The sequence below is a fragment of the Solanum verrucosum genome, unplaced genomic scaffold, assembly GCF_900185275.1.
Source record: "Solanum verrucosum unplaced genomic scaffold, falcon-dt-bn FXZP01000238.1, whole genome shotgun sequence".
NCBI lineage: Eukaryota > Viridiplantae > Streptophyta > Magnoliopsida > Solanales > Solanaceae > Solanum > Solanum verrucosum.
This window is the reverse complement of record NW_026020630.1, coordinates 4,098,749-4,117,097: the sequence shown is the minus strand read 5'-3', so window position 1 is coordinate 4,117,097 and position 18,349 is coordinate 4,098,749. Positions and strand designations below refer to the sequence as shown.

General features: G+C 33.2%; 1 protein-coding gene and 1 pseudogene across 2 annotated transcripts in view; both read left to right on the top strand.

Annotated features, from left to right (window-relative positions):
- The first annotated feature begins 3,060 nt into the window (after positions 1-3,060).
- The window catches only part of LOC125811740 (2-alkenal reductase (NADP(+)-dependent)-like), a 71,336-nt gene continuing 56,047 nt past the window's right edge, over positions 3,061-18,349 (top strand). Inside the window, exons 1-5 of one of the 2 annotated variants that reach the window (XM_049491278.1) lie at positions 3,061-3,315; positions 3,951-4,131; positions 4,631-4,797; positions 4,914-4,996; positions 5,587-6,067. In XM_049491278.1, the coding sequence (XP_049347235.1) occupies positions 3,088-3,315; positions 3,951-4,131; positions 4,631-4,797; positions 4,914-4,996; positions 5,587-5,965 (1,038 nt within the window). In that variant the 5' untranslated portion in view covers positions 3,061-3,087 and the 3' untranslated portion in view covers positions 5,966-6,067. Of the gene's footprint in view, positions 3,316-3,950; positions 4,132-4,630; positions 4,798-4,913; positions 4,997-5,586; positions 6,068-18,349 lie in introns of those variants that run through there. The other variant, XM_049491280.1, reaches the window with a different exon arrangement.
- LOC125811840 (probable sugar phosphate/phosphate translocator At1g06470) lies at positions 9,370-17,051 on the top strand (annotated as a pseudogene).

Below are 18,349 nucleotides of genomic sequence, written 5' to 3'. Positions count from 1 at the left end.
TAAATTTCGAGTTCGGTGATTAAAAATAGATTCAATTCAGTATGGTATTCAGTAATACCGTATTGAAGTTGTAGTCTATTGTATAACAAAGTTAAGACGTTCACCCACGCGACTAAAATTCTATCCTAGCTAGAACCTTTTTTTTAAGCTTATAATATTAATGTACTCCTACACTTGAATCTGAAATGTCAGATTGGACGTTACAATATACAACTTGAACTCCTTTATTTTGACTATTTTTTAATATTATTTTTCTAGAGATATTGTAGGATTTGAAAATGAATGATCACAAATCTTTCTACTTTTTGTTTGTTAAAATCTTGTCCTTTTTTGACTAAGTTAAAGAAAAAGAGAATTTGGTCTCTTCTTTTGTTTAGATGATAATGTTTGTGGACCTAGCTTGAAATGTGAGATAAAATTATATGAATTGAAGTTTGATTTCGATATGTAATCCGACTGATTTGATGTTATTTTTATTCTTTATTTGATTTCAAGTATGCATAAAAAAAAAATGTAACATATATTTACATCCACACAAATATCTACACACATTTTTAATTTAAGATTAAAAATTTTTAAAAGTCGTCTATACTTTCATAAATTAATATCCCATGAAACTAAGATACACAAACTAAAACTAGCGGAGTAACTTAGTACTAATTCGATTTGCTTCATACATTGTTTTAGTACTAGACATATAAGCTCGTGCTAACACAGACTAAATAACATAGATAGAATTTGAAAAGACAAATGATTATTATTAATTTATGAGACTTTTACTATAAATTTTTTCTATTTTAATTTATGTGATACAAAATAATTTTCGTGTGTATTAGCCCGTGGATCTGGCGCCTCGAAGCACTCAAAAATATTTTCTGAAAAATCTTTATGAGGATCTCTGTAATGAGTTGGGAACCACCACTTATACTTACATTATTTTTTAACGCTTATTTTCGCATTTACTGACCATTTTTTTAGAAATTACGTAAATTCTTCAATTTTTGTGTGTATTAGCCTATGGATCTGGCGCATTGGAGCACCTAATTTTTTTTTTTCTGAAAAAAACTTTATGAGGAATTCTGTAATGAGTTGGAGATCACCACTTATACTCACACCATTTTTAACGACTATTTCCGCATTTATAGATTCTTTTTTAGAAATTATGCAAATTTTTCGATTGTTCGTGTGTATTTGCCCATGAATCTGGCGACTCGGAGCACCAAAAATTGTTTTCTGAAATTTTTTTATGAGGACCTCCGTAATGAGTTAAGGAACCATCACGTATACTCATACAATTTTTTTAGCGCCTATTTCTGCACTTACAGGCCATTTTTTTAGGAATTATGCAAATTACTCGATTTTTCGTGTGTATTAGCTCATGAATATTTTGGTGATATGGCTTTTGGACAAAATTTTTGCAAAACCCTTTATGGAACCCTTCAAAGGGAGTTGGAAGAGCAGTACGTACAATCTTACCATTTTTAGAGTGATTTATGGGCATTAAGGAGTCAATTTACATTAGTTAGGCGATTTTCTCAATTTTTCATGCGTGTTAGCCGATTAATATTTTGGTGATATGACTTACAGATGAATATATTACGAAACCTTTATGGAATTCTCTGTAGGGAGTTGGGGAAGCATTACGTACAGTCTCACCATTTTTAGAGTGAACTTTGGGTATTTAGAGGCCAATTTATAGTAATTATGTGATTTTCCCTATTTTTTGTGTGTTATCCCATGAATAATTTGGTGATATGACTCTGAACGAATTTTTTTCGAACCTTTATGGTACCTTCCGTAGGGAGTTGGTGGAGCAGTACGTACAGTCTCACCATTTTAGAGTGATATGGCGGAGAAATAACTCCTAATAGCCCAAAATATGTCTGAAAAATGACAAGGCTTCACGTATTTCTCTCCCAACTCCCTACAGAGGGTTCCGTAATAAATTTGCACAAAAATCGACCGTCACTCACATCATCAAAATATTCATGGGCTAACTGTGCCAACACAAACCCAATAGCATAGATGGAATTTGGAAAGATAATTATGTTGGGATATTTTCTTTCTGTGGTGCTCGCTGCAGCGTACAATGATGAGCTATATATGTCTCCATCATTTTTATTCTATTTTTCATTTATTTAAAATAATCGTTCAATAGGTAGGATAAGATATGATATATGTTAATTACACTTAAGATAAAATTTATCTCATAAATTGAGATATTTTATGAGATAATTAATTATATTACTATGTAAAAGAATAATTTATTTCATCATTATAAAATATATAATTTCAGAACTAACTAATACTCCTAATTATTTATTCTGTATTTTATCTTAATATTGTTATCTCTTTTTCTTTAAATCCCTTAAGTTTTTCCTCTTCAATTATTAGGGAGCACGTTTAAAAGGCTTGTAAAACATTGTTGTAATTGGTTTGTAGAGTCGGTGAGGAGACAACTAAGCAAATGGAGAAAGCAATGATAAATGTGGGGAAAAAATAAATACTTTTTTCGTTCCATTTTAATTAACACATTTTATTTGATACAGTATTTAAAAAGGAATGAAAAATAAGTACCTACTAGATTATTATGATCGAAATTTTTGAGACACATCTTAACTAAATTAAGATCCTATTACTCTTTAATCGATTTTTTTTTTGTAATTTTGTACACCTTTTGACTTCGTAGCATCCAACATCTCTCACACGCCTACAAGGAGTCACGAAGCATGCCACGTAAATCAATGGATTAGTTCAATTATATATGCATTTATTTGAAGTTTATTCTTCTACCTTCTTGAATAATCTATTTCTACTAATACAACTAAGAATCGTTTGGTAACTGATTAGAACTTTGCAAGTATTAGTATAATGGAGATATTAGTTATTAACTATTCCACCTTCTACCACACATAAAATAAATACACCAATTTTTTCATAACTCATATATACATTATTCTACAAGTTCTAAAATTACAAATCAAACGTCATATTAAGGTATACGCCTCGTACCCCTAATTCTTCTCTCTCTATATACATATATACACCTATTTTTACCACAACTCTTCATTCACATTAAAGCTAGAAATGGCAGAAGAAATGATGAACAACAAACAAATCATTCTAAAACATTATGTGGAAGGTTATCCTAAGGAATCTGATATGGAATTTAAGAATAGTATCATTAAATTGAATGTTCAAGAAGGTTCTAATGTTGTTATTTTGAAGAATCTTTACTTGTCTTGTGACCCTTACATGCGTAACCGTATGAGCAAACTTGAGGGTAGCTATATTCAATCCTTCACTCCTGGTTATGTAAGTATTTCAATAATTTACTACCACACATATGATTATTTAGTTGATAAATATTGTACGTTCAAATTTCGAGAGTCAAAAAATATATTTAATGTGTTTTTATAAGTGAGTGTTTGGATTAACTTATTTTAAACAGTTTTTGGTTTTTAATCTTCTTTTTAAATTTTTTTGAAGGTGTTTGATAAAAAACACCTTTTTAAGACTGAGAAAATACAAAAATAAGTTAAAAGTATGAGTATTCTCAACTCGTGACTTTTAAGTTTTTGCTTATAAGCTACTTAAAACAAAGTCAATCTAAACAACCCGTGATCGTGGATCTGGGGAGGGTGGTAAGTACTGGCTTAATTTCTATCTTGTGGAGGTAGAGAGATTATTTTCAAAAGACTTTCAAAATCAAGTTCGAATTTTGAGAGTCGAACTTGTTAATCTTGATCTGGATTTGAATATAAAATCTTTATTTTTTTATAAATATTTAAGAACAATGTTAAAAGTATTATAAATCATAACAATTGAATATAAAATCTTTAAATAGTGTAGACCTTGATTGTTTCAAATTTAACATTATTGGTGTGTTCAGTATATATACTTTTCAAGAAAATATGTAAGTGATTTTCTTACTTATTTTTTGTCCGCAGCCTATTACAGGATATGGAGTGTCTAAAGTTTTGAAATCTGGTGATTCAAATTTCCAAGAAGGTGACTTAGTTTGGGGAATGACTGGATGGGAGGAATATAGTATTGTAACATCTACTCAAAGTATGTTTAAAATTGATCATGACAAGGATGTGCCTCTTTCCTATTATACAGGAATCCTTGGTGAGTGTTTTCGACTGAGTTAAAGTCTTACATTAGTTGGGGTCTCTAGTTATATGGATTTAAAAAAAATAATTTTCGGGGTTGAGTTAGACCCAAGCGTCATTACTTTACATGATATATATCTATATATGAACCATGTTCATCCCTATTTGGGATCTTGGTCCACGCGCTCCAGTTGGGCTTGGATTTGAAGGGAGTGTTAGAGTCCCATAGTGGTACTACAACAAAAACAACTTTTAGCGGCAATAAATAGACACATTAATAAAGAGTGCTAAAGTCTTTACCGGCATTAGTTAAGTGTCATTAGATCCAATGTCGCTAAACACTTTAGGAACATATACAAAGAGTGCTAATTGCCATTAAAAATACATATTTAGTGGCGATTGAACTATTACCGTTAATTAATTGTCACTAAAGATCGTTTTTGATGTAGTGATGGTTGGTTGGGGAATGGATTGGTAATCTACTTAGACTCGGACATAATTTTCTGCTCTTGCAGGGATGCCTGGGGTGACAGCTTATGCTGGTTTTTATGAGGTTTGCTCCCCTAAGAAGGGTGAAACTGTGTTTGTTTCAGCTGCTTCTGGAGCAGTTGGTCAACTTGTTGGACAATTTGCAAAGATGATAGGTTGTTATGTTGTTGGTAGTGCTGGAAATAAACAAAAGGTAAGTACTTAAACATTTCATTCTTGAATTTTATTAGTGGCTTATAAGTTATCTTACTTATCTTAATCATTGTTAAATAATCTAGCTATCTCATCTATTCATTATTATTATTAAAGGTTGATATGTTGAAGACCAAGTTTGGTTTTGATGAAGCTTTTAACTATAAAGAGGAGCAGGATTTAGATGCAGCTTTGAAGAGGTAAGTAATCTTATAAATTCCCACAAGAAAACACTAATTACTATGGAAAAAAATAGTTTCCAGGATGAAGGTGTTGGCGACACCTTCTTTTTTAATTTTAAGCCATCACCTTAACGATGTGGGAGGTTAGGCTTGACCCCTATCATGTCTATAACATCCAAAAAGTTACAAAAGCAGAGGGAGACATGGACCTAACCTCTTGATAGTGAACAACGAGGATAACTAAGATGACATAGACTTTCATACTATAAGCAAAATACATTGGTTCAACTAACAAAGAAAATTACATTTGTCGTATCTTCTCCTTATTCTAAAGTTGCCACTTATCTAGTAGAAATAGTCCCTTTCACCTTAGAATTAGAATTGTGTGTAGTGGATTGACATTTCGTTTTGGTTAAAATGAATGGGATTAATGATTAATGAAGATTTGAACCACTTTTGTAACATTAAGGGCATATATGAAAAAATATCTAATATAACGCTAAAGGTATATATGAACTGATTGTATAACGGAAAAGCAATACTAGACCTTTAATTTTCGATAATATAGGAGTAAATATGACCTTTTTTCGTATTGGTTTATCTATTAGGTACTTCCCTGATGGAATTGACATATACTTTGAGAATGTTGGAGGTAAAATGCTTGATGCAGTTCTTGTGAATATGAAACTTCATGGTCGTATTGCTGTGTGTGGAATGATTTCACAATACAACCTTGACAAGACTGAAGGAGTGCACAACTTGTTTTGCCTCATCGCGAAACGAATCCGTATGGAAGGATTTCTTGTTTTTGATTACTATCATCTTTATCCTAAGTATTTGGAAATGATCATTCCACAAATAAAGGCTGGTAACATTGTGTATGTGGAAGACATAGCTGAAGGTTTTGAAAGTGCTCCTAGTGCTCTAGTTGGTCTCTTCTCTGGTCTCAATGTTGGAAAGCAAGTTGTGATGATTTCATGTGAATGAATGGATTTGGATCCTTTCCATTTTCTCTCAAGTTTTTACTTGAAAGGAAAGCTATTGTGTCATGGTTTAAATACTTAAATACACAAACATTTCTATCAGGTATTTACTAATTCTCTGTATGGTTTGAAATAATTAGTCATTAATTGATTGTTTCATACTAGATTTCAAGTTAGATATACCAAGGTACATGTATTTTTGCTACTAGATACATTCTGAAATGCAGATACATAGGAAGAAAGCGAGTGAGAGAGGCGAGAGGCAAGCGAAAGAGTTAGTGTATCCCAGATATATGCAAATTACACTAGATACATGTATCTGAGACTAGATACATGTATTTGAGATATCATATACAATTCATAAACATTCTGAAATAAAGATACATAAGGAGAGAGGTGAGCGAGAGAGGCGAGCAAGATAAGAGATATGAGTGAGAGAGTCAGTGTTTCCAGATACATATGAATTACCCTTGAATACAGTATATCATAAATAAATTAGACCTAATTTTAATTCATTTATCCAAGATACATATATTTGGATGTGTCGCATATATGTGTTTGGGAACGGAAATCTGACGCAAACATTAATTTTAAAGACGCACATAATTAGACTCTAAACTAAAGAAATTCTTATTGTTTGCCCTTGAACTTATTTAGGCAAATATGTAACATCCGGCAATATGAAATAATTGAAGAGGCTTAGAATTTGAAATTTTCATTTTTTTGAAAGAATTTAAAGTTTGGAAATTTTGGCTAAGTATGGAAAATGTGAAATTTTGGCCAACTTTGAACAGCCATAAATTCTAGCTCAGGATGAGTTAGGTGGAATTCCAGTTATGGTTGCAAAGTTCGTGGAACGACCTTTCCAACGCCACCGAGTTTGCTCGATTCCGAGTTCGTATGAGGGAGTTATGACCTTTGAAAGTTGGGCAGTTGACAAGGAAATCCGTCCGGGAATCATTAAGGGCATTTTAGTCTTTTCCCTAGCCAATTCTTTTGAGCTCATATTGTTGTATTAGGATGATCTTTGGATCATTTTTGTCCCATTTTTGAAAGAGAAAGAGTTAGGGTTCTTGAGATTGAAGAAGAGAAGAAGGAGAAGAAGAAGAAGAGAAGAAAGAGGAGATTTGTCAAGACCATTGTGGATTTTCGTCGGGGGTGATCCCTATCAAGGTATGTGAGTTTTTCGTGTGGGTTGATCCTTTCCCTCACACACACAAGTTTATTCTATGTTTGAGAAAAGATTGGGAATTGTTGTTGAAGTGTCGAAGTTGTTAGTTGTTGTTGATATTGTTGTTGAGGTTGTTGAAGTTATTGTTCGTTGTGAGCTTGATTGGGTTGTGCATTTAGGTTGAAACCTATTGTAGGTTGAGGGGATTATGATTCTAAGAGCTATGACCCTTTAAAGGTTGATCCACCATCGATTTGCAGAAATTTCTGGGCTGTCGATCCCCATCTACGGGACTGACCTACGAACCGTAGATCGATCGACGGTCCGTACTGGTCAACCGTCAATCGGAACAGAAGTTGGTTTTTGGGGCATCGATCTACGGTCACGACCTACGGTCCGTGGCCTGACCTACGGACCGTAAGTCAGGACCGTAGGTCAACACTTAGTCTTTTTCTTAAATGAATTCTGGGGAAAATCTCTGACGCAATCTACGGACCTGCAGTACGGACCGTAAGTCCATCTACGGTCCGTCGATGGCGACCGTAAGTCCCATCTGTGTCACCAGAAATCTGAAGTCTCAGCCAAGTTTCCCCTCTTCTTTTCTCACTTTCTCATGCATGTTCCAAAGTAATTCACCTATGTTTTATAGTTGTTTTCGACGTTCCAAAGTGCGTCTAAGCGTTCAAGAATCCTTCCATAACATGTGATCGAACACCTTGAATTCATAATTCCGATTCAAGGAAAGATAGTTCCAAGTCAAGTGAAGTTTCAAGTCGAGTAAGAGTCTTAGTTTCAAGCTAAGTCATGAGTTTAAAGTTGAATTCTCTTCTAAAAAAAAAAGAGAAAGCTATTAGGGAACTAAGTATTCCCAAAGGAGGTTGTAAATGCTATTATATTTGAATAAGAAGGGAATCATGTTTTCTTTCCCCAAAGGAGCCTTTGGGCTAAAGTTTTGAGTAATTATCTCAATCAAAGAAAGAAGTTATTTTAAAAGCATGAGCCAAAGTATTTTTTGGGAGTAGTATTGAGCACCGAATTGGGGGCACGAGTTCATATTAACTCAACTCTCCATAAGAACCATGTGCCAACATGGGACTTGTCGTATCATTCTTTTTAGATGATCACGCAAGATTAGGCTAGTGGATCCACTAAGCAAAAGTAAGGTCCTATATCGATGGCAAGGTATAGGATGGTCCTTTGGCAACGTGAGGTAAAACGTTGTATCATCACTAAGGCTCGTAGTGGTGGTTGTCGGTTAAAGAACCTCCCACAAAAGCTGTATTAAGTTTATAAAAGAAAAGTGGAGTTTGTTGTCATTTTATCCTTAACGATCTAAGTTGTTTACATTCTTTTACAAGCTTTATATGTGTGGCTCGTGTCTTATTGCTTTACTTTGAGTCCAGTTATGTATATGAGTCGTTCAGAGTCAAGGTAAGTGATCTCTTGTTCTCCTTTCAAGCTTAAGTTGTGGTTCAGCTTTTCCAGCTCACATATTCGTACATTCCATGTACTGACGCCAGTTGGCCTGCATCGTCTTATGATGCAGATACAGGTACCCCGGATCAACATCCTGCACGTCGTTGATCCAGCTGAGCACTCCAGAGTCTGTGGTGAGCCTCCTTGCATTCCGGAGGACTCAATTATTTTGTGTACTTAGTTTTGTTCTATTAGGATGTTGCGGGGTCTGTCCCCACATCCATCTCAGTATATTAGAGGCTTCAATAGACAGTCAGACAGCCAGTCAGTCAGTTAGTTTTGAGTCTCTCATCCATGTATATGTATATATATATATTATGTAAATATTCTATTTTTGAGGCTCGAGTTGCCCTTTGGGCCATATTTTATTAGTTAAATTGTTTATGTCTTTGCATGACGTTGAGTTATTTTTGTTGAGTTAGGTTTCCGTTGAGTTAAGAAAGCCAGGCCAAGGGTTCGCCTGGGGCCAGCAATGGTCTCCAGGTGCCGGTCCCGCCCAGGGTGTAGGCTCGGGGCGTGACAAAATAAAAGGTCGAAAGAGATTTAAGATTGCGAGATTAATAATAATTTATAAAATTAAATATATTATGTAGTAATTATCTAAATCATAAAACAGATTTATTTTGATTAACTAAATCTTAGTAATTAAATTTTACTTATATCAATTTAGGAAAAATAAAATGAAGAGGAGCCGGATCCAGATATATTCTTGGACAACTCTTGATTCACATAAATTGAAGTGAGAAATTGCAGAGGAAGTGATGAACAACAAACAGATCATTCTAAAACATTATGTGGAAGGTTATCCTAAGGAATCTGATATGGAATTTAAGAATAACAACATTAAATTGAAACAATTTACAAGTGAGTTTAAATTTCCCATGTAATTGTGTAGATCTTGGATGTTTTTTTATTTAACATTATATAGGGGTGTTTGGTAATGATGAGTGTATTTTCTTAGAAAATGAATGAGTTTCATATTTATTTTCTTATATTTAATACGCGTAAGTAAAAAATATTTGTGTATAATCTAGATAAATACTATGTGAGGTAGGCGTGTGGGATATATATTGCTTTCCGGTGGGGATGAGAGTTTAGATAAAGTGTGTTAGAGAACGGGAGGAGGACACAATTGAAGTGGAATTTCATTTGTAAAACTTATTTCCCTACCTCCAAGATAACTTTTACGATACGAACGTGAAAAAATTACTGGGCATACGAGTTTGATACCTTCGTATCCGAGTTCTCAAAATCTCACTCAAAAGGTGTTGAGTTGGAATCCCATTCTAACTAAGGATTCTTGTGGTTCCGGAGGATCCAACTACATGAGAACCAGGAATGGAAGGCTTCTCCCCCCCCCCCCTTCCGCCTGACTCTTTGGTCTTAAGAACGTTGGTTTTAAGAATGAGTCTTTGCCTTTCTCCGACCCTGACTGCCCAACCTTAGAGGGGACAGCTAATGCGTTCCACTTGTTGAACAGGATTCTATGGTCGGTTTGTGACCCCTGGATGCCGAAGCCATCCTTGGGGTGATCTCACAGTTCCTACGGGGTGGAGATGATGGGATCGGTCCATGGATTTTCCTTCCTTTTCTTTTGTTGCATTTCACTCAAAGGGTTGAATGGAGATAGTGCATCAAGCTGTTCGCTAGGGCCAACTTGATCCTATTCCCCAGAGATCTCAGATGAGAGATATCTGGGAGAGAAAAATGTTTCCTCCGCGCACCCTTTTTCATTTTTCATATCTTGATAATGTTTCTCATAAGTACTTTTCTTTTCTGTTATATTATAGCCTATCACAGGATGTGGAGTGGCTAAAGTTTTGAAGTCTGGTGATTCAAATTTCCAAGAAGGGGTAGTGGTGATTTTGGTAGTGGAGAAGATAGGTATGTTTCATTTGAGGTAGAGAATGGTTCATCGAGTCATCGAGGATCTATCGATGATGATATTGAATGTGGTGATAGTGATGATGATGATGATGATAATCGCTCAGCTTTCTCGGATTATCATGACTCACCACAGCTAGTTTCAAAGAATGGTGTTGCTGAAATTGATGTGTTGAAGACATTTTTCTTTATACTTGTATGGTTTTGTGTCAGCTTGTTCTTGACATTGTAAGTATTGAATTTCATTGCGTTTTGTCCTTTTTTTCATTGATGTGTATTGAATTATTTGTAGTAATGATTATATATTAGAGATTCATATGCCACTAGAAAATGTGGATAACTTTTCTATTTTATTTCGTAAAATGTTGGCCTAAGATGAATTGAGATGGGGAACATGACCAATGAAGACTGAGACGTATTAGTTATTGTTGTTGCTGTATATTGAAGCTTTAGAAATATTTTTCTCATGTTCATACGTTTACTTCAGGCCGATGCTTTCTAGGAGTTTTGTAGGACTATATGATAGAGTTTCTTATGCCAGTAGGAAATATAGAGAACTTCTAGTACTTTTCATGATTATGTTTATTTCGTAAAGTGTTGTCCTGAGGTGAATTTAAGTGGGGAACTTGGTCACATATAGATGATCCCAACTTGTTTTAGACTGAGACGTAATAATTCCCTTTTTTCTTTGGTTTCAATTGAGTAGAAAGCTAAAAGTATTTGAAAGGCATATGATATTATAGAGAAGGAAATATGTGTATAATGTGTTTATGCACTTGTCCAGTAGATTTGTTTACGAAACATAGAAAGACGAGAGTAGGATTATTAACAAGCTTGAATGTATGTGCATCTTATGAGTTGACAGCTTCAATTAGCCATAGTTTGTGACTTAGTTAAGCCCACATGTTACACTTATTAGCTTTTTACTGATATATCGACAATGGTTTCAAATGAACTTTTATGTACACAAATAGAGGCAGTTCCTGTTACGTACGAGAATCTCAATTTTTATCCTAGTTAGTTCTTCATGAGTTCAAGACATATAATCTCTTATGTCTTTCATTTCTAACCTTTATGTAGGAATCTTTTTCCACGATATCTTAATATCATCTATAAATACTTTCTTTCGATATTGTCCTGTTAATAGTTATACTCACTTCTTAACAACTAATACTATAGACGGCCTTTGCCTTTCACAGTTGTACCGACAGCTTTTACAACAGCAATGGATGTGAACCTCAGCATTGCATCCCTTGTTTTCATCTCAGTCACATTTGCCACTATGGTGTGTAACTCTTTCTCCTTTTTGTTTTCAATCATACAGTTTGTGTCAATACTGATAGACTGCAAATTTTTCTTCAAAAATTGAGCTCTGAGAAAGCATGCTTTGTTAAACTCACGACCCTAACATTTGTCGAGGGCTCTAGTATTTGCATTGGCATAATACATATATTGACCCCTAAACTTAGCTTCAAATTTTAACTTTGACCTCTAACTTTCATAATGCACAAATAGGCACTTTAACTATCCAAAACTTAAACAAAAAAACACTCGGATCCTACCTGGCAAAATGCGTGAAATACACTCAAATTAGGCGCGTCAGATGTAAAAATTCAGGGGGTCAACAGTAAAAAAAGCATTGAAAGGACAATTAAACCCTTTTTATATTTTTTTCAACAATTTTCCCCTCTTTTTTGCATTATTTGTTGTTTACTGCAAAATGCAAGTGACATTTAATAAAAAATTTTGTTATTACGAAAAAAATTTATAATGAAGTTTTTTTTTGGCAAGAAGGAAAAAGGAACACGTGTAGTACTAAATTTTTTTTTTGAGATTCAATCAATTTTTTTTGTCTTTGAAATATTTCTAGCTGTTAATTACTGTAATTTATAGTACTTTCTAAGAAATTTTCAAATAATATATATTATTTCATTTGTCCGAATTTATGCGTCACCGGTAAAATTTGAAGAGTCAATCAGATCTTTTATATATTTTTATATCTTTTAAATATTTAAGTAATTAATTATCGTGATTTATAATATTTTATACAATTATTTAGTATGGTAAAAGAAATTTAAAAGAAACACGTATCCTTCAATAGTAAAATATGGGTCCCCTTTTTTTTTACAGGTTGACCTCCTGCCTGTATAGTCTTTTTTTGTCCAGAAGGAAAAAGGAACACGTGTCGACCCCAACGTCCTCTCTATTCCCGCTTATTATATTATATACTAGTGATGAAGAGCCCGTGCTAATAATTAATTTAAAAGTTAATTTTTAATTGACGTTAAATAAATAGTTTTAAATTTTAAATTTGAATAAATTTTATATATTTATATGGTAGTAAATGTTCATGTTAACTCTAAAATGAATACATCACTATTAATAAAGCTTGAAGTTTAAAGAAAAATCCTTAAATGACCAAAATAACCCTTAAACTCAATTTTAATCACAAAAAACATACATGTCCACGGTGTGGTGGCTGATTCATCAACTAATTTTTTGTATGTTTTTTTCAAAAATATTTTAGTTTCTAATTTGTTATAATTTATAAAAATCATTAACGTCATTTTTGAATAACTTATAGTATTGTTAACTTTCAATAATATTTATTATTCCATCTATTCAAATTCATGTGTCACCGATAGAATTTCAAGAGTCAACAAAAAATTTTCTAAAAAAAATATTTTAATTATGATTTATAGTACTTTTAAATATAACGTATAGCGTGTTTGTAGGCTCTTATTAGATTGAAAAAATATTTTAAATTAGTAATTAATAGTGTATATTACGTAATTTTCAAATTTGTAATAAATTTTTTTAAATATTAAGTCTAATAATTTATAGTATCTTAAATGTAATCTTTGAATACACATAAATTAAAAAAAGAAATAAGACAAATAAATTATAAATTAAATAATTGACATTTTCAAATATTAATTTACCACAAAATGAAAGTGAAGGAAGAAGTTGTGAGGCAAAAATAAAGAGAAGGGAATGGAATTAGTGAGGTGGGGTCCATATTCATTAAAATAAATGCATGGCAAATTAAAAAGGTGTCAAATAGATAGGAAAACGGGCCCACATGCATTGAATAGTTGGCAGCCATTGAGTGGGTCACTAATACACGTGGTAGCGCTTGCATTTCACGCTTTTGGCTCCAAAAATCGTGTGTTTATTTATTTAAAGGTAAGATAGTTAAAGTGCCTATTTGTGCATTATGAAAGTTGGAGGTCAAAGTTAAAATTTGAAGCCAAGTTTAGGGGCCAATATATGTATTATGTCATTTGCATTTACGTGCCTTGAAATTTATCAGTCACAACTCTCTGCCACTAAAGTAAGTGTGATTGTCAAAGCCTTCAAGGGCCACTCAAATAATCATCTATTATCGATTAGAATAACAGATTTCTTACTTTGTTTTCTCCTTCCTTATTCTGATACGAATACGGGATTCCTAAATGCAATTTATGTCATTGCAGTGTAAATTTGCATCTCCCATCTTTCACCTATTCTTCGCATTTGCTTTCAGGTACTACTTCTAACCACTGATCTCTTATGTTTTATTGTGCTTTTTATTTGGGGGATATCCGGGCCAGAATCATCGTATTTCTACTTGATCCTTTATAATAGATGTACATCCAACAATATTATTCATAAATGCAACTTTTTTTTCCATATGAGGACTTGATAGAATGTGATTGTTAATTTGTTATGGACTAAAAACCTGAAGTCTATGAAATAACTATTTTTTATGAATACGATACATTTGACGGGGCTCATATCTAAGCTGAATACATGGCCTCAATTATTTGTGTAAGGTTGGAGTCTCCAAGTGTAAAGCTGCTGGGGATCATCTTGGTCATTTCTTGTATTATTTATTCTCATATATGAAGAAGTATCATAATTTTCACCTTCATCTGTCATTCATAAATCATATCCGTAACCTTCACTTGTGCACCAGATAAAAACGTTTACTTTATCGTACAATATTTTCTCGTTTCACAACTATCATTGACAATTTGGATAAACTTAGGTAATCTTCTTAATGAGTGTTTTCGTAAGCTTTATCGTCTTGTTGATAACTGTGTCGTTTGTTAATTTACATCCGTTTGGTAGATAAGTCTGACTCCATTTTCTGATAATGCAGTTGCAAAGGAGACAGAATTTGAGTTTTGGGGATTTGTCTTTGTTATGCTTGCTGCAGTTATGTCTGGATTTCGCTGGACTATGACTCAGATTCTTCTGCAGGCTGGATTTTGTGACACTCATTGCATTGTTATCATTGATTTCTCGTTCCGTTGTTTTGTCAATAGTATGTTTGCTTACTTTCTGTATTTTTCTGTTTGTTTTCCCATATCCAACTGGTTGTGCTGAACATAAAACTGGCATAAAGAAAGAAGCCTATGGTAAGGACTATGAACAACTCTTAGCAAATTTTGAACATTCTAGAAATGTTGTTGTCATCATCATTATTATTAGCAGTCGTAGCAGCAGCGACTGCACCTCTACTTAGACTACATCAAATCTGATCTTGTTTTAAAGGGTCAGTTCGATGCACGAAGCATCTTGCAAACACGCAGGGTCCAAGGTAGGGCCGCACCTCAAGAGAGTGTGATGTAGGCAGCCTATCCTGACACAAATCAGTGGCTAATTCCACAGCTCAAACCCTACTTTGTCGTAGTCCTAGTTTTGACCAAATTAATACTCCCTCCGTCCCATTTTATGTGGCAACATTTGACCGGGCACGGAGTTTAAGAAATAAATGAAGACTTTGAAATGTTTACCAAATTACCCTTTAAAAAGTAGACTCACTTTTCTCTCTCCTCATAAATGTATTGGAATATTATTTTAAGATTAAGTGGGACCAACAAGGGTAAAAAATGAATTGTACCTTTAAATACTTTCCATATAAGGAAATGTGACATTCTTTTTGGGACTGACCAAAAAGGAAATGTTGCCACATAAAATGGGACGGAGGGAGTATGTTGATTCGTTATCTGTTTTATAGTTTGTGAATAAATTGTGTGATGAAATGCATGCTTTGGTTATTGTAGGTTTAAAAAATCCACTCACACTAATGAGCTATGTTACTCCAGTAATGACTCTTTCAACTGCTGTGTTGTCCCTTATTTTTGATCCGTGGCACGAATTCAGACACACCAATTACTTTGATACGTCATGGCATATAGCTAGAAGTTGTTTGTTGATGCTTTTTGGCGGAACTTTGGCTTTTTTTATGGTATGTATGTGTCTAAGCACTAGTATCAGTTCAATTTGTGGATTTTCTTTCTCATAGTGGTTTTTTTGCTTTTCCTTTCTTTTCCCGGAGAAAATGAAGCCTTCTAATAGGCTTAGTTCGTTTAGAAATGATTATCAATTATTAAAGAACTTGGACGTACATAATGATAACTTCTTCATGCTTACCTAGCAACGTTTGTTTACTGCAGGTGTTGACGGAATATATTCTTGTGTCTATCACAAGTGCAGTAACAGTGACAATAGCGGGAGTTGTAAAGGAGGCGGTAACTATCTTGTACGTCGTATAAACCTTGTAGGTTCAACCTTTAAAGTGTCTATCTATGTATTATGTCAAAGCAATTTTTTGCACTTTTAAGTCCTATTTTTTCTGGTTGATTGAAGCTTACTTACCTCAAAGATATTGCACTATTCAAACACTGATAGATTGAGATGGGACGTGGATTGCTTCAATCTTGAATATTTTTCGATATTTGTCAAATTTCTATGGTCTATGGAGTCCATGTTTTCAACAATTTGTGTAATATATCTGGTAATTGTGTAATTTGCTGCCCTGTTCAGGTTGCTGTATTTTATTTTCACGACGCCTTTACCTGGATGAAAGGGTTTGGTCTCATGACGATAATGTTTGGTGTCAGTTTGTTTAACTGGTACAAGTAAGTGACTGAATTCTTCATGTTCTAGCAAGAAGTTATCTCGTAATGTCTCGTTCGGCACTGACATTAAAATTAGATTACTGAACACAATATGTGTGTGTTCTGTTTTATGTTATCAATTTATGATCCTCAGTTAGTAGACACCTTAACTTAGCCTCAACTGATCAAAGTAAACACTCCAACTTTAAGAATACACATCTAGATACCTCAACTTGTCCCCACTGAGTCTCGTGGACACCTGACACATAAATTTTGGAGGTGTCTATGTTTGATCCTTTTATAAGTTGGAGTGTTCAACTGACTCAGTGGAGACGAGTTGATGTGTCTGAATGTGCGTTCTCAAAGTTGGAGTGTTCAAACTGTTCCTAGCACTTTAGTCGTCCTTAATCAAAACGACGGTATGTTTGCTTAAGCTATAGTAGTTCAATCAAATTGTTGATATCGAGCCATTTTTAGTCGAAAATGTGACTTTGGCATGGTTTAATGGCATGTGTTGAAGTCGTAATTTTTCCATTTTCGTTACTCAGGTATGACAAAATTCATAAAGGTAGCACAAGTGAAGATGAATCTGGATCACCATTAGGAAATGCAGCTACTAAGTATGTTATACTTGAAGAAATGGAAGATCAAGACCATGGTCCTTGAAGTTTTACATATGACATTCCAACTACGCTGCGCTCTGATGGCGTTTTGTATTTGCAACGGAAGGAAGGGGACGAAAAAATGCATAGATCTTCTAGCAAATGAAGGTCAATCGTATACATGAGGAATATTTCTTAATCAAGGAAGATGAGGAAGTTGAGTTTTTTCACCTAGTAGACTTTAAGACATGTTGCTTATAGAAGCTATTAGGACTTGAAAAAGAAACTTACAAAAATGTTACTAGTTAAGAACTAACTACTTAAATACACTACATTACAATATTCGGAATTTTACCAGATTTTGGTGTGTCGAGAAAATATGTACTAGGAATAAAATAAAGATTATTTCGCTTGATCTAGCTATCGCCTATAAGTTTCTCAAAAGATTATTTTACAATGTTTAATATTGCAAAATTAAAGTGTATTTTGAAACATTATACATATTTTTAAGTTTAAGATCATAAGATTTTAAAAGTCGTCTTTACTTTGTTAAATCAATATTATGTATAACCAAGACATACAAATTAAAATTAAGGGAGTAACTTAATTAGTACTAATATTTTTTAAAAAAAAAACAAATTTACCACTAGACAGTGTCTAGCGGTCTTTTATTAAACATAAAAAATATCAATAGGGACAAGTACAAGCAAGGGGGGCTAGTCCTTACCTTACTAATCTTAATGAAGTACCTAACTTCTGCTACCTAACAAGCATGAAGAAAATAAGAGTTAGAGAGAACTAAGTATTTTCTGATCATAACAAAATTTGTAATACACTCCGTGATGATATTACAAATGGGGATGCTTAAATAATGTAAAAATATGTGTTGACACCCAATTTTGACCCTCCCCAATATAAATTAATCATCGAGCTTCCTAAAATCTAAACGATTTGAAATAATTAGCTTCATAAAATTCAAAATAATTTTCAAGTCATTTTAAATGGTTTTGTCATTTTTATAAATTTTAAAATAATAAATATGATATTTTATATAATTATGTGTCAAATTAGTATATTTCATAAATATTCGAAAATTGTCTCAAAATGATTTTAGTCTTATTTAAATATTTGGCTATTTGTTTTAAATTAATTAATAACTTATATTTCGAGTTAATTAGTTTATAATTAAGTTAATTATTATATAATTATGTGTCTAATTAGTATATTTTATAAATATTTGAAAATCATATCAAAATATTTTTATTTCTTTTTAGCTAAGTGTTTTACTAACTTAGTTTAATTTAAATCATAATTACGATTTTGAATTAACTAGTTCATGTTTAAATTAATTATATTTTTATTAAGTT